Source organism: Salvelinus alpinus, chromosome 28 (assembly GCF_045679555.1).
Source record: "Salvelinus alpinus chromosome 28, SLU_Salpinus.1, whole genome shotgun sequence".
Taxonomy (NCBI): Eukaryota; Metazoa; Chordata; class Actinopteri; order Salmoniformes; family Salmonidae; genus Salvelinus; species Salvelinus alpinus.
Genome location: NC_092113.1, coordinates 25,248,864 through 25,271,200, shown reverse-complemented (window position 1 = coordinate 25,271,200; position 22,337 = coordinate 25,248,864). Strand labels below are relative to the sequence as shown.

At 45.7% G+C, this 22,337-nt stretch overlaps 1 protein-coding gene across 9 annotated transcripts in view; it reads left to right on the top strand.

Annotated features, from left to right (window-relative positions):
• The window catches only part of LOC139557483 (rap1 GTPase-activating protein 1-like), a 129,735-nt gene that overhangs the window by 67,787 nt on the left and 39,611 nt on the right, over positions 1–22,337 (top strand). For 7 of the 9 annotated variants that reach the window (XM_071372368.1, XM_071372361.1, XM_071372364.1 and 4 more), the window contains one exon: positions 19,075–19,177. Coding sequence is in view for 7 of the 9 variants with exons in the window: in XM_071372361.1 (XP_071228462.1) it covers positions 19,075–19,177 (103 nt within the window). In the remaining 2 variants the exon portion in view is untranslated. Of the gene's footprint in view, positions 1–256; positions 1,076–15,805; positions 16,085–19,074; positions 19,178–22,337 lie in introns of those variants that run through there. The other 2 variants (XM_071372363.1, XM_071372369.1) reach the window with 2 other exon arrangements.

The following is a 22,337-nucleotide window of genomic DNA, read 5'->3' as shown; positions in this document are numbered from 1 at the left end:
TGAACAGTATCACTTAAGAGGCAACAGAGTAAGCAAGATAAATGAGCCACTGAGAGAGACGACGAACATGGGACACTGTCCCGCCCAATCGCTCTCCCTGCCTGCAGTCCCCCTCCCAGGTCCCGTTGCCACAGTAACTGCAGGCAGGCACTGCCTAACTGTTCTGCAGTGTTGGCAGGATAGGGTGGTGCTGATGCGCAGGCAAGGTGAGGCTGAGGCTCTGTTCTGATGCGGAGTGGACCTGGCACCGGCACTGCAGACACACAGACAGGAGCAGATGGAGCACACCTCTCCCTGGCTGTCCTGAAGGTTGAAAGGCAGCACTGGATGTCCTGGATGTCAGCCCGACCTCCAACCCTCTCTCTCTAGGTGACCGCACCAGGATAGTGCCTCTCTACCTTGTCCCTGTGAGAGTACGCCCTCAGGACCCTCCATTCTCTGCCTTGTTGAGCCAGGCCTGCATTACTCAACACTACCTGGAACACAGGAGGAAAGGGGAGTGGGACCGGTACTTCCTGACACTGCAGAGCACGTAATGCAAGGATGGAGTCAGACAATTCGGGAATACAGTGTTATTTTAAGTTTCTGTTGTAATACATATAGCTGAATGTAATTTGGTGGTCAATAGTAGCCTTGCGTTGGTCTGCGCAACCTCTTTCTTTGGGCTGAAGAATTCCTTGGTAGACCAGATCAACCCTTGGAACAAAAAGCATGGCCAACTGGGCGGAGCATAGTTGAAAGTTGAATGACACAGGCTGTACCTGGTATCAGCTATCCTCAAAGCCCTTTCTCAACGTCTCTCCAATGTGGAAAAAAAAATGAATTGCTAACAAAGCCAAGGGGATCGTCTGGCTGCATTTACATTTCAGGCTTGGACAGAGGACTTCCAGAAAGTTTGTTTTGTAGGCCCACAGAGGTCTTGTTGCAGGAAGCCAGCCTGCTGAAACATCACACAGTACAAGGTATTATAGAGAAGCCTAGTGCTTCTCTATTACCCTCTAACAAGGACAATAAAAGCACAAGACACCAACATGCCTTGCTCACCTTTCCGAATTGGAAGGCCAAAAAAATTCTGGTGAGTTTACCTTTCGTTTGTGCGATAGAAAGGAATTCTTCCATTGTTTTTGCATGTAGAAATAGCAAGGGCATTTGCTGTGCATAATCACATATTGATAAGGGTATTTGTTGACCCACTTCACTTGGGATAAGCCTGAAGATGCCAGATTTAGAATTGACCAAGTGCAGATAACCTTGTGTTCAGACCTTTGATTGGCCCATTGGCAAACCATATCAGCAAATTGGAATTTGATTAGAAGCAGATGCTGCTAAAATACTAGCGTGATTTTCTCTACTTCTTCATAATGGTGCCAGTTTTTATTTCTCAGGTAGACGGCTTACTTCCTCCAACAGATATTTGGGATAAATGGCACTTTTGTTGATTTGCAATCTCCTCTGTGACCAGTCTGTTTCTCCCTGTCGGTCTTCCCTTTGAGTTATTTAGGTTAGTGCCTGTACCTACCTGAGACATTAGCATTAATACTGAGCTGTGCAGTGAAGACAATTTGAGAGTGATTAGCTCCCCTCATGCTGTATGGGCTCATTAGCATTGACTGTGGAACCAGGATTCAGCCCTCTGTGTTTGCTCAATGTCATGTACTGCATAGGACGGCTCAAGGCTTACAAGGGCTCAGGTCAATCTATATCACTATGAAGTGCAACCAAAATGTTTAGATCTGTTATGGACAAAGTGAGGTTGGTTTCACTTAGCTGTGTCTATGTTCTTCCTATATCCCTCTGCAATGTGAAAGAGTATGTAGAGTAGAGTGATTGCAAACACCCTGAAGGGAATGAGAAGTTAGATAAAGGACAGAGCCAGTCTGTGAACGATCTACTGTACATGCTTTCATCTCCCTTTATCATTCCTGCTGCTACTGCTGGATTTGAATAATCCTCTGGGAAACATGTGAATAACTCACAAGATATTATCATGGTCATCCACATTTTTACTTGTTATCAAACAAGGTCTTAGAATGAGCACTTGTGTCACAGAAACAGCTGGACCCCCTTTAACCTGTGGCCGTCTCTCTAAAAGCCCCTGAAAGGGATAGCAGTAATTGGTTGGAATCCCATGTTGGTTGGTAAGCTGACAGGGGAGAAAGATGGAAGATAGAGGATGAAGGGAGAAAGATAGGGGAGCAAGATGGAGAATGAAGGGAGCAAGATGGAGAATGAAGGGAGCAAGATGGAGAATGAAGGGAGCAAGATGGAGAATGAAGGGAGCAAGATGGAGAATGAAGGGAGCAAGATGGAGAATGAAGGGAGCAAGATGGAGAATGAAGGGAGCAAGATGGAGAATGAAGGGAGGGAGGAAGATAGAGAAAGAAGGAGGGAGGAAGATAGAGAATGAAGGGAGGGAGGAAGATAGAGAATGAAGGGAGGGGTAGATAGAGAATGAAGGGAGGGGGTAGATAGAGAATGAAGGGAGGGGGTAGATAGAGAATGAAGGGAGGGGGTAGATAGAGAATGAAGGGAGGGGGTAGATAGAGAATGAAGGGAGGGGGTAGATAGAGAATGAAGGGAGGGGGTAGATAGAGAATGAAGGGAGGGGGTAGATAGAGAATGAAGGGAGGGGATAGATAGAGAATGAAGGGAGGGGATAGATAGAGAATGAAGGGAGGGAGGGAGGAAGATAGAGAATGAAGGGAGGAAGATAGGGGAGGAAGATAGAGAATGAAGGGAGGAAGATAGGGGAGGAAGATAGAGAATGAAGGGAGGAAGATGGAGGATGAAGGGAGGAAGACGGAGGATGAAGGGAGGAAAATAGGGGATGAAGGGAGGAAGATAGGGGAGGAGGATGGAGTAAGATGGAGGGAGGATGAAGGGAGGAAGATGGAGGATGAAGGGAGGAAGATGGAGGATGAAGGGAGAAGGATGAAGGGAGGAAGATAAGGGATGAATATGAAGGGATGAAGGGAGGAAGATGGAGTGGAGAGTGGAGTGCCTGAGGTGTTGTGTAAGAAGCTTCTCCCCTACCTCCCTCACCCTCCCTCCTAGACTACACTCCTCTCCTCCGTCCATGGAGCTAGGGGATTAATGTGCCAGCCAGCCTGACATTGTGTAACTTCCTCTCCACGGTGACTCCATCCATTAGACTAACTCCTCATGTGCTGGACCCTGAGCCTCAACCAGGGCCATCCATGCCTCAGCTCCCCCCAGAGAGACCTCACACAGACAGGCTACTCCTGCAGATACACTCACTATCAATACAGGCCGCAGGGCCCAAGGTTTACACAACCACAACCTCTCTCTCAAGGAAGGATACTGATTCTTGGAATCGGTTTTACAGGGGAACAAAAAATGTCATGCCCGTTGTCAAATGATCTGTTTCAATGTATGTCTAAATGAGCAGAAACTGCTAAACTGCTAATTTGTTGAGGCATATTTCACAATATTACACTACAGGCACGGTGGTTTAGAAAAGGGTGTTGTATGGGTGGTGTATGCTGTGACTTTGCCTGTGGTTGTATGCCCTCTAGTGGCCAAGTGTACCCTACCCAATGGATTCAGCCTCTAGCTTGAAAGTCTAAAAGATTTGTATTCAGGAAATTGATTTTGTCATTCTGTTCTGTGAACACCCACTGCTGAACCCTCCCTCTGTTTAGGGTAAACTGAGGTTAGAGATGTCATTGTGCATGCTCCTCTATTTGTGTACTCTCCAGGCCCAATGAAGAGGCCCAGCAGTCACTGAGTATGTAACCCAGGCTTACAGATGTAGGAACTTAATTTGATCACCCTCTTGCAGGAGAACTTTCCTACAGTGCAAGACTTTTAAAACGTGTTGTATTTGAGGTTTAAAAAGGCTTCCACTTTTTCAATTTTGGCCTTTTCCCTTACGAAAAATGTATTAACCACTACAAATATTTCCATGAATTATAATCCACATAATAATTCACTTTCTCCTGTTGTGGCAAACTGGTTCAAATTAAGATGTTACCTTGCATGTGCACACTCCTCTGTGCATGTAGCTAGCTGAGTTCTCTGGCTGGCAGAAAGAGGGGGACAGGGGGGAGAACACTGTCATACCCAATCAGCCAAGACCTTCTATCGGTCTCCTTCAGCCCGCTGTCTGTCCTGTCTGACTAAATATAGCAAGAGAGAAACAAGCTAACCCCCTGGTTCTAACTTCTCACAGACACACCAGTCCAAATACAGTCAATCAAATTGATTTATAAAGCCCTTTTTACATCAGCAGATGTCACAAAGTCCTATACAGAAACCCAGCCTAAAACCCCAAAGAGCAAGCAATGCAGATGTAGAAGCACGGTGGCTAAGAAAAACTCCCTAGAAAGACCAGAACCTAGTAAGAAACCTAGAGAGGAACCAGGCTATGAGGGGTGACCAGTCCTCTTCTGGTTGTGCCGGTGGAGATTATAAGAGTACATGGTCATTAAGGCCAGATTGTTCTTCAATATGTTAAAAAGTTCATAGATGACCAGCAGGGTCAAATAATAATCCCAGTGGTTATAGAGGGTGCAACAGTTAAACACCTTGAGTAAATAAATGTCAGTTGGATTTTCTTAAACGAACATTCAGAGGTCAAGCAAGACACCAGGTGTGGTAATCTTGACAGAAAACTTTGTTCTTTTCTCATTTGATATCGAGTTTGAATTTGTCACATTAGAAGAAGTAATTTGGTAGCCTTTTGGGCAGTTTAATCTTATTTTCCCCTTTAAAGCGACAATCAACAGTTGAAACAATAACAAAGGTATCCCTGCCTCTGTTTCAGTAAAAAGCTACGGGATGGGGCTGGAGAAATTATAGTTTTAACCATGTATTGAATTGTGAGGCTATATAGTGTTTGTTTAAATGTTCTTTATTTGGAGTAAAACAAATGTATATTTGGGGTTATGATGGGGTACGACAGTTGAACTAAGCTCATGAAGCATTTCTAAGTTATATTCTTCAAGAATCAATGGGTGCATATCATTAATTTATAAGTAAAAAATGTATGTAACAACTGCAGATTGCCCCTTTAATATTATTGTCCTGTGTGTTAACATCTTTGAACATGTACACACTTCCTATATGATATTTTTATTTAAACCATTGAGACCTGGGTCTCTTTCACAAGGGAGCCCTGCACATACAATTCGTAGACAAATCAAATGTAAATTCGATTATTACGCTAAAATACAGTACAACAAGCAATCAAGAGAAACACATTCCTCAGCAAATAGTTCTCCAATCAATATTTGTAATTGTCCAAGCGGCATCAGAGCATCCAATTGCAGTGTATTTTGCAGTTGGTTCCAACAATGAGGAGATTTAAAACTGAAGGCGGATTTACCTAATTCGGTGGAGACCCAAGGAACTTCAAGAGTTAACCAACCCTGTGAGCAGGTCTGGTATCTCATGTTTTTTTATACTTGAACAACAAAGTTAGATAAGTTGGCCTTCCACATTAAGGTCCTTTTAAGGACATCTGTGATGTGTGTGGATTGTTAAACAGCATACAATAGGATGTCCTTTGTGGGAAGGCTAGATACAGGAGAATTTGTGTTTTAAGCCAACAGAGGCCAGACACTGAGCTGAGGTTAGATGATTCCAGTACATTTTACACTCTAGTTCCTGTTTAGAGGAGCTTTAAAGACATGCTCCAGTACTTTGTCAACTAAGAAAGTATTTTTTAAACCTCCCACTTTGGGAGTGTGTAGTTCATACATGCATAATCTATAAGCAGAATTACTGCCATACATTGCAGGGCGGGCCCAACAGCTCAGTGGACACAGCAGAGAGCGCAAGACAGAGAACAATGACTTGATGCATATCTGTACATATCTGTGTAACAGTTTAGCTTCCGTCCCTCTCCTCGCCCCTACCTGGGCTCGAATCAGGGACCCTCTGCACACATCGACAACAGCCACCCTCGAAGCATCGTTACCCATCGCGCCCCAAAAACAACTACTTCAAGGTCTCAGAGCGAGTGACGTCACCGATTGAAACGATATTAGCGCACACCCCGCAAACTAGCTAGCCATTTCACATCGGTTACATCTGCACATATGTGAAGTAGTACACAATTTTCTGAGATCACTTTGCTAAAAAGTATTCCAAAGTACTGGAGAATCTCTTTAAGTATCTACATGGGGATGTAATCCATTTTCCTGCACTATGCTGCAGAGATTTTCTCTTCCTATTTTGTTATTGTTATCTGATTGACAGACTGACAGACAGCACTCAGTGATAACGAGGGAGGATCCAAGTTTTCTAGCAGAATAATACATCACAACAGAGAGATACAAGTGACTGTTTTTGTTTCCCACTATTGTTTAAAAGGCATCATGGTGATTTCCCTAGGGTGTTATTTTCCAGGAATATCTGGGCAGGCAGGGAGGGAGGGAGGGAGGGAGGGAGGCAGGCAGGCAGGGAGGGAGGGAGGGAGGGAGGGAGGCAGGCAGGCAGGCAGGGAGGGAGGCAGGCAGGCAGGGAGGGAGGGAGGGAGGCAGGGAGGGAGGGAGGCAGCTGCAGTGAAAGCATTGGGGATTGGGAATCTAAAGCTGCAAGAGAGAGGATATGGTTTATTGAGAATCACCTGCTATTTTGAATGCATACTAATGATACAGGCAACTGTCAGCGGGAGGCAAAGGTAAATAAGGTGCATGTTAGGATGCTGGTCTCACACAACACTTTGCTCACAAATGGAATACTTTACTTAGTCATTCAACATATCGAAAGAGCTAACATTTTGAAAGAGCAAAAGTTTGTATTTTGTCTTCCAACAGATTGTCATTGTTGCATGACTTACAGTGGCCCCATTTGTATATATTTGAAAGCACAAGAGTCATGCTTCAAGCTTTCCCAGACTGTGCTATGTTTGCCATTGCAGCCAAACACTTTAACTCTTGATAAGGATTAAGGGAACTGTTTCCTTATCGTTAAATGACAGGCCAAATGGACTTTTGGGCTTTTGTTGAGGAACCAATTAAGAATGACTCTCTGTCAGACTAATCTGCCTTTTGACTGCGGTCCAATATTAGCAAGATCTGCTGTCTCTTAAGGCTAGAAGTCGTCTTCATTTGGAAGGGGAGATTATGGTCTTAAAACGCACTATGCTGCCAGAGGAGAATGTTGAGAATGATGCACTTTTAGTAGGATATGCAATTCATCATATCTGCCTAGAGGTGACCTGTGTGTCACATTGCTCTGAGCGGATGGGATAGGACATAGTATGCTAGCGCGTGTGATGCCTGTGACACATGATGCCTGGCTCCGTGCAGAATAAACACACTGAGAGACGAATACTATTGCACCCATGATGAGTACTTGAATTGTAATGTTTACAATAAAAGAAACTCATAAATGTGCGTGCGCATCATCTTTTGAAACACACACACACACACACACACAGAGGAGACAGTGATGCATCATCTCAGCTCCCATCCCTCTGAAATTGTACCCATTCCGGCCAGCTCTATCACACTGCCTGGGGGCTGGGGTGGGGGTGAAGATTTCAAGGGCCCCTGAAGGGAGCAGGTGGATCTCAGTCCACAACACATATGGACTGCTCCTGTCTGTGGCTGTTAGAGGGAAAAGGAAGGACAGGGTAGTACAGGAGTGACTGGTGGCAGCCAGACCAGACCAGAGCAGACCGGACCAAAGCAGAGCAGGGCAGCAGGTGATGTTGTCATGTGACCTATTTAGAACAGATTAAGCCAGAGGCTGACTGAAAACATCTGAGCTACTCATTGTCATGATGCTAATGTATTAGAGGAATGGGGTGAACATGGGGACCATGGAGGACATGCAGAACATCTGCTACATACATTTAAAATGTGTGTAGAAGACTTCCTCCTTATATTTAAATATCAGTGTTTTGGGGGGGGGGGGGGGGTGTGTTTGATTGAAATGCTTGTTGACCCCGGAAGGGAATAAGGAATTAGAGATAATCTACAGTGATGTTGGACCAAATAGTGTAGTGTGGGCCGGCCATTCGTTGGTCCAATTCCTCCCGAGGTGATGCTGGAGCGTGTTACCTTGCCTGGGCTGGGATGTTCAATCCCTCCTTCTCTCATTGACCTTTAATGCACAACATTCATACATACTGTACATGATGTCCCATCTGTTCTCTCACCTCCCTGGCCCCTTCACAGCAGGGTCATCTGGGCTGAGGGAGGGATGGGGGGGATGTAGTGACGGAGGGAGGGAGGACAGGCTATCACACCACTCAAACCCCTAATCAACATGAATAGACCATCTGTTATCCTAGGCAGAGCAATATGAACACTGTAATAGTTAATCTATCAACTGTGATAGATCACATTGATCATACTGGAAGATGTAGAGAGCAGCTGACCTGCTCATTCCTTCAGTTTTATCAAAGCTTGAAGTGGTAAAATGTATCCAGTTTTTCCTGTGAGAAATACAGTATCTCATCACATGTAAGCTCTCTATGAGAAAAGAGCAGCTGAGAGAGATTGAGCGTTTAGCAGCCCATCAGTTCTGTAATACTGAGGTCTGATTTGTTGGCATGTTTTCCATGCCTCAGATCCCGTGTGTGATGTGTCTGTGATGGGGTTGTAAACCCGGGCCAGGCCGGGCAGGCTGCTCTGGGGTCAACGGATGGTCACACGCAGCTAGCCACCCAGAGACAGATCTCACAGATCCATCCATCCACGCAATACACTTCTCCTGCCTCTCTCTGACACCAGCAAATGAGACACAGAAAGCCAGAAGGTAACATAGTGGTTCCTTCATCGTTTTCCCACAGCTCATAAATTGACAAACCTGCAGTGTGGCACATTTTTACATACAGTCTGTCAATATTCATCTATACTTCCCCATACAATGAAGTGGGGTTCAGGATCAGATATCTTGTTGTTGGTGCTCAGCCAACTGTGTACATATTCCAGAGGATGACTCAATCTGGCTGTGGGGAGCCTGCCAGTGCAGGGCTACTTTTCCTAAAGCCCAGAATGGCTGGCTGCTGCTGCTGGAAGGAAGACATGAAGGAAGACAAGTCTGGCACAGACTTTTTAACCAAGTCTCAGTAATAATACAAATTATACGTGTTGGTTTGAGAAGCCAGAATTACAATAAGATCCATTTTCACAATCAAAGTGGTGGAAAAAGTACCCAATTGACATACTTTAGTAAAAGTAAATATACCTTAATAGAAATTGACTCAAGTAAAAGTGAAAGTCACCCAAGTATACTTAAGTATCAAAAGTAAATGTAATTGATAAAATATTCTTAAGTATCAAAAGTAAAAGTAAAATTCAAATGATTTACATTAAGCAAAATCAGACAGCACCATTTTCTTTTTTTAATGTATTTTTCTTTTTATGGGCAGCCAGAGGAACACTTCAACACTCAGACATAATTTACAAATAAAGCATTTGTGTTTAGTGAGTCCTCTGGATCAGAGGGAGTAGGGATGACCAGGGATGTTCTCTTGATAAGTGCGTGAATTTGATCATTTTCCTGTCCTGCTAAGCATTCAAAATGTAACGAGTACTTTTGGCTGTCAGGGAAAATGTATGCAGTAAAAAGTACCTTATTTTTTTACATTAATGTAGTGAAGTAAAAGTAAAAGACCCATCTGGTTGCACTTAGTGGGACTATCATTTGTTTTTCAAGAGGACAATGACCCAACACACCTCCAGGCTGTGTAAGGGCTATTTGACCAAGAATGAGAGTGATGGAGTGTTGCATCAGATGACCTTGCCTCCACAATCACCCAACCTCAACCCAATTGAGATGGTTTGGGATGAGTTGGACCGCAGAGTGAAGGAAAAGCAGTGCTCAGCATATGTGGGAACTCGTTCAAAGGGTGACTACTTTGAAGGTTCTGAAATATAAAATATATTTTGGATTTGTTTAACCTCTTGAGAATACAGGGGGTGCTGTTTCAACTTCGAAATTTTGCGTCCCCAAATTAAACTGCCTCGTACTCAATTCTTGCTCGTACAATATGCATATTATTATTACTATTGGATAGAAAACAATCTCTAGTTTCTAAAACCGTTTGAATTTTGTCTGTGGGTGAACCAGAAGTCTTTCTGCAGCGAAAATCATGACAGGAACTGCGAAGGTCTGAAAACTAGGCTCTGATCTCGGATCAGTTTAAAGCTCTGTATGTGTCCTATGGGTCGAAATGAACTGCACCCGCCTTCCCCTGGATGTCAGTAACCAATGAGAAGTGGAATGGAGTCTCTACGTATTTCTCAGACTTTATAAAAGGCCATGGAGTGGGATGTCCGTTCTTTTGGACGCTCGTCAAGACGCAAGAGAGGACATCAGAATGGCATGCTCAAAAGCTCTCGTTATCGGCCTAAGATATATCCGTCTGTGATTTAATTCGATATAGGTGTTAGAAACATCATAACGAAGTTATTTGAAACCGATTTATATCAGTTTATGCGAGTATATTGCTATTTTCGGAATTTTCGTAGTATTGCGTTTGGAGGATTTGGACATGTGTGTGCCACGTAGCTATTGTTAGCTACTAATTCCGAAGTTGAAGAGGACGTTTTACAACAAAGCAACGATTCTTTTGGACAAAGGACACCTTGCCCAAGATTCTGATGGAAGCTCAACTAATAGTAAGAACTATTTATGATGTTAATTCGTTGTTCTGTGGAAAAATGTAAAAGTATTTTTCGGCCATTATTGCGGCACTGGTCTGGCTGTAACGCACACTGTATGTCTAGTAACGTTAATTTTAAAAATCTAACACAGCGGTTATTAATGCATCTTTCAATTGCTGTCCAACCTGTATTTTTTTAGTCAAGTTTTCGATTATTTATTGATTAGATTAGGTGCCTTTCCAAGATGGCGCCGGCCAGAATGCATGCCATGTTTTTACTGATTACATTGCATAACCACGATTTGTGCTACTAAATATGCACATTTTCGAACAAAAGCTATATGCATTGTGTAATATGATGTTACAGGACTGTCATCTGATGAAGTATATCAAGGTTAGTAAAATTATATATCTTTTGCTGGGTTGTTACGATCGCTAACATTTACTGCTGGTAAATGCGGTTGTGATTCTGCCTATTGTGGTAAGCTCATATAATGCTATATTGTGTTTTCGCTGTAAAACACTTAAAAAATCTGACATATTGGCTGGATTCACAAGATGTTGGGCTTTCATTTGCTGTACGCTGTGTATTTTTCAGAAATGTTTTAAGATGAGTAATTAGTTATTTGACGTTGGTCTCTGTAATTATTCTGGCAGCTTCGGCACTATTTCAGATTGCAGCTGCAATGTAGAACTGTGATTTATACCTGAAATATGCACATTTTTCTAAAAAAACATATGCTATACCATAAATATGTTATCAGACTGTCATCTTATGAAGTTGTTTCTTGGTTAGTGGCTATATATATCTTTATTTAGTCGAATTAGTGATAGCTACTGATGGAGTAAAAAACTGGTGGAGTAAAAAAAGTGGTGTCTTTTGCTAACGTGGTTAGCTAATAGATTTACATATTGTGTCTTCCCTGTAAAACATTTTAAAAATCAGAAATGATGGCTGGATTCACAAGATCTGTATCTTTCATCTGGTGTCTTGGACTTGTGATTTAATGATATTTAGATGCTAGTATTTACTTGTGACGCTATGCTAGGCTATGCTAGTCAGCTTTTTTACTGTGGGGGGTGCTCCGGATCCGGGTTTGGGAGGAATTAGAGGTTAACCCTTTTTTGTTTACGACATGATTCCATATGTGTTATTTCATAGTTTTGATGTCTTCACTATTATTCTACAGTGTAGAAAGAAAAACCCTTGAATGAGTAGGTGTGTCCAAACTTTTGACTGGTACTGTATATGTACTGAGCGTGTCTGATGCTCAGCAAAAAAAGAAACGTCCCTTTTTCAGGACCCTGTCTTTCAAAGATACTTTGTAAAAATCATAATAATTTCACAACGTGTAAATGGTTTTAATACTGTTTCCCATGCTTGTTCAATGAACCATAAACAATGAATGAACATGCACCTGTGGAACGGTCGTTAAGACACTAACAGCTTACAGGTAGGCAAGTAAGGTCACAGTTATGAAAACTTAGGACACTAAAGAAGCCTTTCTACTGACTCTGAAAAACACCAAAAGAAAGAGGCCCAGGGTTCCTGCTCATCTGCGTGAATATGCCTTGCAATGTCCATACTGTGAGACGCCTAAGACAGCGCTACAGGGAGACAGGACAGACAGCTGATCATCCTCGCAGTAGCAGACCACGTGTAACAACACCTGCACAGGATCGGTACATCCGAACATCACACCTGCGGGACAGGTACAGGATGGCAACAACAACTGCCCGAGTTACACCGGGAATGCACAATCCCTCCGTCAGTGCTCAGTGCTCAGACTGTCCGCAATAGGCTGAGAGAGGCTGGACTGAGGGCTTGTAGGCCTGTTGTAAGGCAGGTCCTCACCAGACATCACCGGCAACAACGTTGCCTATGGGCACAAACCCACCGTTGCTGGACCAGACAGGACTGGCAAAAAGTGCTCTTCACTGATGAGTCGCGGTTTTGTCTCACCAGGAGTGATGGTCAGATTCCCGATGACCCTCCAGCGTGACAATGCCACCAGCCATACTACTCGTTCTGCTCGTTCTGTTCCCAACCCTTCTCCTCTCGCTACTGCTGACCTTTGCAGATTCTGCCAATATGCTCCTGAAGTTGGCAGTAATAGGCTACACCGGGGGTCAGCAACCTTTTCCATTTGGAGTGCCAATTTATTTTACAATTGCATGCCAATTATGATTTTCATATGCACATTTTCGTGGAACAATTTCATTTATTTTACAATAGTCTTTGTATCTCAAAATCATTGTCATGTGGTTAATTGAAATTCTATCTAAATGAAAATGATGCAAATCTACATTGCATCAAATATTGTGGGCCCTCAGTTTCCCACACCAGTGAGCTCGGGACAGACACAGCTGTTGGCTATTTGTGCAAGGGATAAGAAGAAATAAGGTATTTTATGACATTTTTCCCTTTGATGCCGAGTGGTAGAAATACATTGAGGAACTATTGTCATTCTCAATGGATTCTATTAACACGCTTTGTTTACTTGCTGTTTGAAGTGAAGAAAAAATGACTTTGTTTAGACAATCATAAATACTATTAGACATCCCCAAATGGGCATATTTATAGGCCTACATTAGCATGCAGGCCAGGTAGCCTAGGCCTGCTTCTTTATGCGTAATCAGGCACGTGTCCTTACCCAACATTGACAGGTGTGCTCCAAACAAAAGACAATTAATAAATTGACAAAACTCGTAAATGGAATGAAATAAACCAAAATGTGTTTCTCACAAGTGTAGCATAGGCTTGAGCTCTGCAAACCATGTGTCCACTCTGACAATGAGAACGGTAAACCACTGTAATAATAATATATTGAATGCATTAACAGACATTTCTGTAACCAAACAAGCATTGTAGATAAGAAATGATGGGAATTAACAGTAAATGTTGGCCATTACTGGTGATATATGTTATGTGGAATTGATAGACACTAACAATCAAAGGGCAAACAATTCACACAATGAAGTTATGAAACAATGAATGCGAACGAAATGGCAGGAAAGAGACGTGCCTTTGTGCATCTTAGCCACACTCCCCTTCTTCTTGGACCACGGAATCCTCAATGAATAGTCCACTTTTTTTTTTGCAACTGTTTGACTAAAACAATCTCGGTTGTATTGACCAAACAATCGACCAGTCAAATAAACAGGGTCAGCCCTAAGAGGGATGTTGTCGCCCGGTTGTTTGATGTTGGCGATTACCTGCCTGGCATCGGGGTCTCCAGGACCAGAGCAGAGTCCTGGGGCCTGACAGTCCCGTTCCAGCGGTGCAAATCTTTTTACCAGGCGGAGCGACTCCTCCAAGGCAGGAAAGGGGCGGCAGGCAGGGCCTAGTGGTTAGAGCGTTGGGCTAGTAACCGAAAAGTTGCAAGTTCAAATCCCCGAGCTGACAAGGTACAAATGTCATTCTGCCCCTGAACAAGGCAGGTAACCCACTGTTCCTAGGCCGTCATTGAAAATAAGAATTTGTTTATAACTGACTTGCCTAGTTAAATAATAAAAAATATATATAAAAAAAGAAGAAGAAAAAAAAGGAAAGGCTCCCTCGGGCCCTTTCACCTAACCACCTCTGCCCAGTATTTGTGGTGAAGTGGAGTCGATTGAGCCAACCTGTTCTGAGAACTGGGACAGATTGACTTCGACCAACTCTCCACCACCTTGGGCGAGAGAGATGTTCAGCGACGAGATATGTTTAGCCTGGGCTATAGCTACATTGGTGAACTCACCAATGAGAGTCTCCTTATTGTTCAGGTTAGCTGGGGAATGCCCCTCTGCAGCCGCCCGATATCATCCATCATCCGGTCACAACAAAGGCACATTTTCCAGACACCCCTGTCCCGTATGCTGTCTGTCCTTCTGGTTAGTGAACATCTCACAGCGGTAGCATTCGACACTCAATGGTTGGCCATTGATATCCATTGGATTGCTGTCGGTAGCCATAAAGCTAAAGAAGAAAGCAGGCTAGCCACAGCTAGCAGCCCTATAGCTTAAAGTCCAGTAAGGCGGTGTGTTCCATGAATAGCTCAAATAGGCTACAAAAACAAACAAAAAGACGAGTGCATCGGTTCGGACCTGTACAGGCCGTCGGTCGATACACTCAAGTAAGTAAAATATAAAATAGCCTATAAATTAGGATAAAATAGCTCACAGACGAGTTGAACTACTCACTCCAAACATAACTTGCGTCATCCCAGAATGCAATGCTGGGGAATATTATGATGGCACCTTGTGATCTTCCATCAGAGTGTGAAGGCTTTGAATGACGTAGAGACCATGTTGGTACAGTAGGTGAGGTCAGAGAATAAGAGAAGAGAGGGAAAGAGAGAAACAGCGAGAGTCCTCCCAACTCCAATTGAATAAGCTGGGCATTGTTAGAGCTGTTCATGCTGAATGGACAGTAAATCTTTTGTTCACTTTTATTCTGGCGTTGGGAAGTAAATCTGTGAGGATTACTTTTTGTAATGATTACTACAATACACAATTTTAAAGACTCTAATCCTTTATCTCTCCTAGCATACCAAACACTACTAATACGATGAATCCTACTCCTGCATGACTGTGCTTCAAGGCACACGTTTTAGTGAAAGCAGGTCCACTTGGTCCTTGACTCAGACTATGGGAAGAACAGAAAGGTCAGTGCACTCACTGGCAGACAGGTCAGACAGTGCATTAGTGTTCCTACGTACCTGAGGGGACAAACAAACATGCTTTAGGAGAAGAGAACATCGCCAGGGACATTAGGACTGGTGGGAGCAGAATATGGTTGGAGGACTTCAAAAGAAACTGACATTCAACATGTTCCAGTAATAGACAAAATCTAAGCTTTCCTTTTTATTGCAGGAGTGCAATCAATTAAAAGCTCTTCTGCGTGTGGCCTCTCACTCCAAACTGTGGTACTGCAAGGCAGAGTATGTCTCCTCTAGTATTCTCTCTTACTGGAAGAATAACTATAGAAACACACTCAATATATGAAGTACACTATTCAGTGTGTGGGTGGGTGGGTGTAGGTGTGTTGTTGGTTAGGTGCGTGGGTGCGTGCGTGAGTGCGTGGATGCGCGCATGCCTGTGTGTGTGCTTTTGCATGCGTCTGTCCCGTTGTCGGGGGAGACTCATCTGATTTGGTTGCCGGAGCAACCGTCCTAGCTAGTGAGGCACGTTGTTTAATTAAGGTGAGGTGTATTCAGAGGAGAAGAGAACACACCTCTAGAAAACTCAGAGCGGCAGGCTTCACTCTCTCCCTTCTCTCTCTCTTTTATTTCTTTCTCCCAGTCCCAGTATGAGCGGGGAGGGGCACCGTGTCAGAAGGGGGGAGAAAGGAGAAGAGAGCTAAGAGCATTGACAGAGAGAAATAAAGAGAAAGGGAATGCGTGAGAGAGCAGGTGTGTGACAGGCAGAGGCAGAGAGAGAGAGAGTCCTAGCCATCTGCTTTTTAACTGGTCTCTGATACATTTATCCAGGAGCAACACTGCTCACAGCTGACACAGAGTGAGTAACTTACTTTGCTCTTATTTCTGTTTCATCATGTTTGTTCTGATAGAACCTACCGCTTTTACTTTATGACCCTCTGATTTCATTCTGTAGCATTATATATAGGTTGGATTTGTTATGCAATCTGTGTTGTGTTGTTGTGGTGTGGGGGGGGGGGGGTGAAGCTTGGCAGCTTAGTGCTTCCTACAAACTGATATGCAGGAGTTTTACGTAGAGGCACGTAGCAGGCAGGCAGGCAGGCAGGCAGCAGGCAGGCAGGCAGGCAGGCAGGCAGGCAGGCAGGCAGCAGGCAGGTGCACAGAGCATATGTAATGTGTAGGGATGGTACCAGTATAGCAATACGTTTTCCAGGGCAATAATGAAAACATGAAAGAGACCTCTTTGGTCCTTTAAAAACCTGCTGTATGTAGAATATTGTGTGCTGTAGCTTGGAAAATAAATACATGTGACTCTGGATGAGAACATAATGATGTTTGTTTCCAACATTAGGGCTGTTTTCCTAATTAGGTGAAATCTGCTTTGTGTTTTGTTTCCTTGCCATGATACTAAGGAGTTTCATGATACTGGTAGTAAGGAGAGAGGAGAGGAGAGAGGAGTCTCCCCTACTGCTCTGATGTGATATCGTTGTTATTTATGTGCTCTGACAGTTTGTGTGTGGTGTGTGGTGCATGGTACAGTGTGTTTCCGGACTGTTCACACCTCTTGTTGGCAAAGAGAAAAAAATACAGTTTTATAGCTCATTTCCTGCAATTATTCACTTTTTGCCATGGCGTATGTGTGTTCATATGATCTAGGGGTATTGGCCAAAAGTATGTGGACACCTGCTCGTCGAACATCTTATTCCAAAATCACAGGCTTTAATATGGATTTGGCCCTCTCTTTGCTGCTATAACAGCCTTCACTCTTCTGGGAAGGCTTTACACCAGATGTTGGAACATTGCTGCATGGACTTGCTTCCATTCAGCCACAACAGCATTAGTGAGGTCGGGCACTGATGTTGGGCAATTACGCCTGGCTCGTAGTTGCCGTTCCAATTCATCCCAAAGGTGTTTGATAGGATTGAGGTCAGGGCTCTGTGCAGGCCAGTAAAATTCTTCCTCACCGATCTCGACAAACCATTTCTGTGTGGACCTCGCTTTGTGCACGGGGGCATTGCATTGTCATGCTGAAACAGGAAAGGGCCTTCCCCAAACTGTTGCCACAAAGTTGGAAGCACAGAATCATCTAGAATGTAATTGTATGCTGTAGTATTAAGATTTCCCTTCACTGGAACTAAGGGGCCTAGCTTGAACCATGAAAAACAGCCCCAGACCATTATTCCTCCTCCACCAAACTTTACAGTTGACACTATGCATTGGGGCAGGTAGCGTTCCCTGGTATACGCCAAACCCAGATTAGTCCGTCGGACTGCCAGATGGTGAAGAGCGATTCATCACTCCAGAGAACGCATTTCCACTGCTCCAGAGTCCAATGGCGGCAAGCTTCACACCACTCCAGCCGATGCTTGGCATTGCTCATGGTGATCTTAGGCAAACAGTTATTGTGCTGATGTTGCTTCCATAGGCAATTTGGAACTTGGTTGTGTTGCAACCGAGGACAGATGATTGTTACGCGCTTCAGCATTCGACAGTCCTGTTCTGTGATTTTGTGTGGCCTACCACCTCGTGGCTGAGCCGTTGTTGCTCCTAGACGTTTCCACTTCACAATAACAGCATTTACAGTTCACTGGGACAGCTCTAGTAGGGCAGAAATTTTACAAACTGACTTGTTGGAAAAGTGGCATCCTATGTCGGTACCACATTGAAAGTCAATGAGCTCTTCAGTAAGGCCATTCTAATGCCAATGTTTGTCTATGGAGATTGCATGTCTGTGTGCTCGATTTTATACCGTTCTGTTATACACCTGCCATGTTCTGTTATAATCTCCACCCGGCACAGCCAGAAGAGGACTGGCCACCCCTCATAGCCTGGTTCCTCTCTAGGTTTCTTCCTAGGTTCTGGTCTTTCTAGGGAGTTTTCCCTAGCCACCGTGCTTCTTCAACTGCATTGCTTGCTGTTTGGGGTTTTAGGCTGGGGTTCTGTACAGCACTTTGTGACATCAGCTGATGTAAGAAGGGCTTTATAAATAAATGTGATTGATTGATTGTCAGCAACGGGTGTGGCTGAAATAGCAGAATCCACTAATTTGAAGGGGTGTCCACATGCTTTTGTGTATATATAGTGTATGCGTATTGATGGATGTCAGCCCTATGACTTGATGTACTAGCAATATCATTGTATTCACTATAACTGTGTCATTGTGTTCCATGGGGATTTTGTATGTTTAATATTGTGTTTTATGCACCTTTGCTGCAAAACCAATTGCTCTCTGGGACAAATCAAGTTTAATCTTGAACTTCATCTGGACACAGTGGGATTCACAATCAGGGAGAAATGGCAATACATTTCTTGTATTCACCAGAAATGTTGACTGTAACATATTCTCCAGTCTCAAGCTCGTCCAGTATTTGTATTGGTTTCTACAAGATATTGAATGTCACCCTTTAGCTCAACTCTCATATCCCCAGAAACCTTATTCAGCCTGAAATGTAATACAATATATTTTCCTCCGGTCACTGAGTCATCATATCTATTATCTAATAATACCCTACTGCCAGAACAATAGAGGAAGGAAGTCAGAGCAGAGACGAGGATGTAGAATGATATTGGATTACTCAGTCTCTTCATACTGCTCTTCAACCTCAGTTTACTGTTTACACCGTAGGCCATTGTGATGCTTCCCAGAATGGGCACCACGCTGCAGCCAGTGTTTCCTAAATAGCTGTGTATTGTGTTGTGTTGTGTTGCAGTTGTAAGGGATTCTAACCCTAGAACCCAGACACATTATTTATTCCCCTTCTCTCCCCTCATGACCTCAGTGTGATATGAGGGACTTATTCTGATCTGTCTGATGTTCATGTTTCTCTCTGTGTGTTTCTGTGTTTGTAGGAAACAAAATGGGGGTGACCCCCGGATCTCTACCACACTAGAGCCACCGCTGTTCCAGCCCTCGCTGTCCCCACTCCCGTACACCGCTCCACCGTTTCTCAAGGTAGGAGGGGAGGGTGGGGTAGGAGAGGTTTGGGTTTGTGTGCTGTGGACACCCGTCATCAGCTTTCACCCCCCAGCATAACCTACACTCACTTACCCTATGTTCTCTGTGTCTGTACTCACCCTGTCTGTTCTGTCAGTTATGTCTGTCTGTACTCACCCTGTCTGTTATGTCTGTACTCACCATGTCTGTTCTGTCTGTCTGTACTCACCCTGTCTGTTATGTCTGTACTCACCATGTCTGTTCTGTCTGTCTGTACTCACCCTGTCTGTTATGTCTGCCTGTACTCACCCGGTCTGTTATGTCTGCCTGTACTCACCCTGTCTGTTCTGTCTGTACTCACCCTGTCTGTTATGTCTGCCTGTACTCACCCTGTCTGTTCTGTCTGTACTCGCAATGTCTGTTATGTCTGTCTGTACTCACCATGTGTAACGATTGTTCTCCTCCTCATCTGAGGAGGAGCATGGATCGGACCAAAACGCAGCTTGTGGTGAATACATGTTGATTTATTAAACAAGACGAACACGAAGCACACTTGAATAACTACAAAACAACAAAACGACGTAGACAGACCTGAACATGAGAACTTATAGAACACAAAGAACGCACGAACAGGAACCGACTAAACAAACGAAACAGTCCCGTGTGGTAACAACACAGACACGGAAGACAATCACCCACAAACAAACGGTGTGAACAGCCTACCTTAATATGGTTCTCAATCAGAGGAAACGTCAAACACCTGCCCCTGATTGAGAACCATATAAGGCTAATTTCCAATGAACCTAAACATAGAAACACATAACATAGACTGCCCACCCAGCTCACATCCTGACCAACTAAACAAAGCTAAACAAAGGAAAATAAGGTCAGGAACGTGACAGTACCCCGCCCCCCCAAGATGCGGACTCTGGCCGCAAAACTGAACCTATAGGGGAGGGTCTGGGTGGGCATCTGTCCACGGTGGCGGCTCTGGCTCTGGACGTTGTCCCCACCCCACCATAGTCAATCCCCGCTTCCGTAGCCTCCTCCCAATGCCCACCCTCCAAATTAACCCACCTGGATTAAGGGACAGCACCGGACTAAGGGACAGCACCGGACTGAGAGGCAGCACCGGACTGAGGGGCAGCACCGGACTGAGGGGCAGCTCCGGACTGAGGGGCAGCTCCGGACTGAGGGGCAGCTCCGGACTGAGGGGCAGCTCCGGACTGAGGGGCAGCTCCGGACTGTCTAACGGCTCTGGCTGGTCATGGCTGGCTGACGGCTCTGGCTGCTCATGGCTGGCTGACGGCTCTGGCTGCTCATGGCTGGCTGACGGCTCTGGCTGCTCATGGCTGGCTGACGGCTCTGGCTGCTCATGGCTGGCTGACGGCTCTGGCTGCTCATGGCTGGCTGACGGCTCTGGCTGCTCATGGCTGGCTGACGGCTCTGGCTGCTCCTGTCTGGCTGACGGCTCTGGCTGCTCCTGTCTGGCGGAAGGCTCTGGCTGCTCCTGTCTGGCGGAAGGCTCTGGCTGCTCCTGTCTGGCGGAAGGCTCTGGCTGCTCCTGTCTGGCGGAAGGCTCTGGCGGCCCCTGTCTGGCGGAAGGCTCTGGCGGCTCCTGTCTGGCGGAAGGCTCTGGCGGCTCCTGTCTGGCGGAAGGCTCTGGCGGCTCCTGTCTGGTGGACGGCTCTGAAGGCTCAGGACAGACTGGCGGCTCTGAAGGCTCAGGACAGACGGGCGGCTTTGAAGGCTCAGGACAGACGAGTGGCTTTGAAGGCTCAGGACAGACGGGCGGCTTTGAAGGCTCAGTACAGACGGGCAGCGCAGGCGGCGCTTGGCAGATGGACAGCTCAGACGGCGTTGGGCAGACGGGCAGTTCAGGCGCCACTGGGCAGACGGCAGACTCTGGCCGGCTGAGGTGCACTGTAGGCCTGGTGCGTGGTGCCGGAACTGGAGGTACCGGGCTAAGGACACGCACCTTAAGGCTAGTGCGGGGAGCAGCAACAGGACGCACAGGACTCTGGAGACGCACAGGAGGCTTGGTGCGTGGTGCCGGAACTGGTGGTACCGGGCTGGAGACACGCACCATAGGGCTAGTGCGTGGAGGAGGAACAGGGCTCTGGAGATGCACAGGAAGCCTGGTGCGTGGTGTTGGCACTGGTGGTACTGGGCTGGGGCGGGGAGGTGGCGCCGGATATACCGGACCGTGCAGGCGTACTGGCTCCCTTGAGCACCGAGCCTGCCCAACCTTACCTGGTTGTATGCTCCCCGTAGCCCGACCAGTGCGGGGAGGTGGAATAACCCGCACTGGGCTGTTTTGGCGAGCCGGGGACACCATGCGTAAGGCTGGTGCCATGTATGCCGGCCCGAGGAGACGCACTGGAGACCAGATGCGTTGGGCCGGCTTCATGACACCTGGCTCAATGCCCAATCTAGCCCTGCCAGTGCGGGGAGGTGGAATAACCCACACCGGGCTATGCACACGTACAGGAGACACCGTGCACTCTACCGCATAACACGGTGTCTGCCCGTACTCTCGCTCTCCACGGTAAGATCGGGAAGTTGGCGCAGGTCTCCTACCTGACTTCGCCACACTACCCTTTAGCCCCCCCCCCCCCCCCCCCCCAATACATTTTTGGGCTTGACTTACAGGCTTCCTACCACGTCGTCGTGCTGCCTCCATTCGCCGGTATCCCTCCTCACACTGCGCCAGAGAATCCCAGGCGGGCTCCGGCCTTCTCGCTGGGTCGATCGCCCACCTGTCGATCTCCTCCCACGTAGTGTAGTCCAGATTTTGCTCCTGCTTCCGTGCTGCCTCCTCATACCGCCGCCTCTCGGCTTTAGCTGCCTCCAGCTCTTCACGAGGGCGGCGATATTCTCCAGGTTGTGCCCATTGTCCTTTACCGTCCAGTATTTCCTCCCATGTCCAGAAATCCTGCGATCGCTGCTGCTGCTTTTTCCCACGCTGCTTGATCCTTGGTTGGTGGGTGATTCTGTAACGATTGTTCTCCTCCTCATCTGAGGAGGAGCATGGATCGGACCAAAACGCAGCTTGTGGTGAATACATGTTGATTTATTAAACAAGACGAACACGAAGCACACTTGAATAACTACAAAACAACAAAACGACGTAGACAGACCTGAACATGAGAACTTATAGAACACAAAGAACGCACGA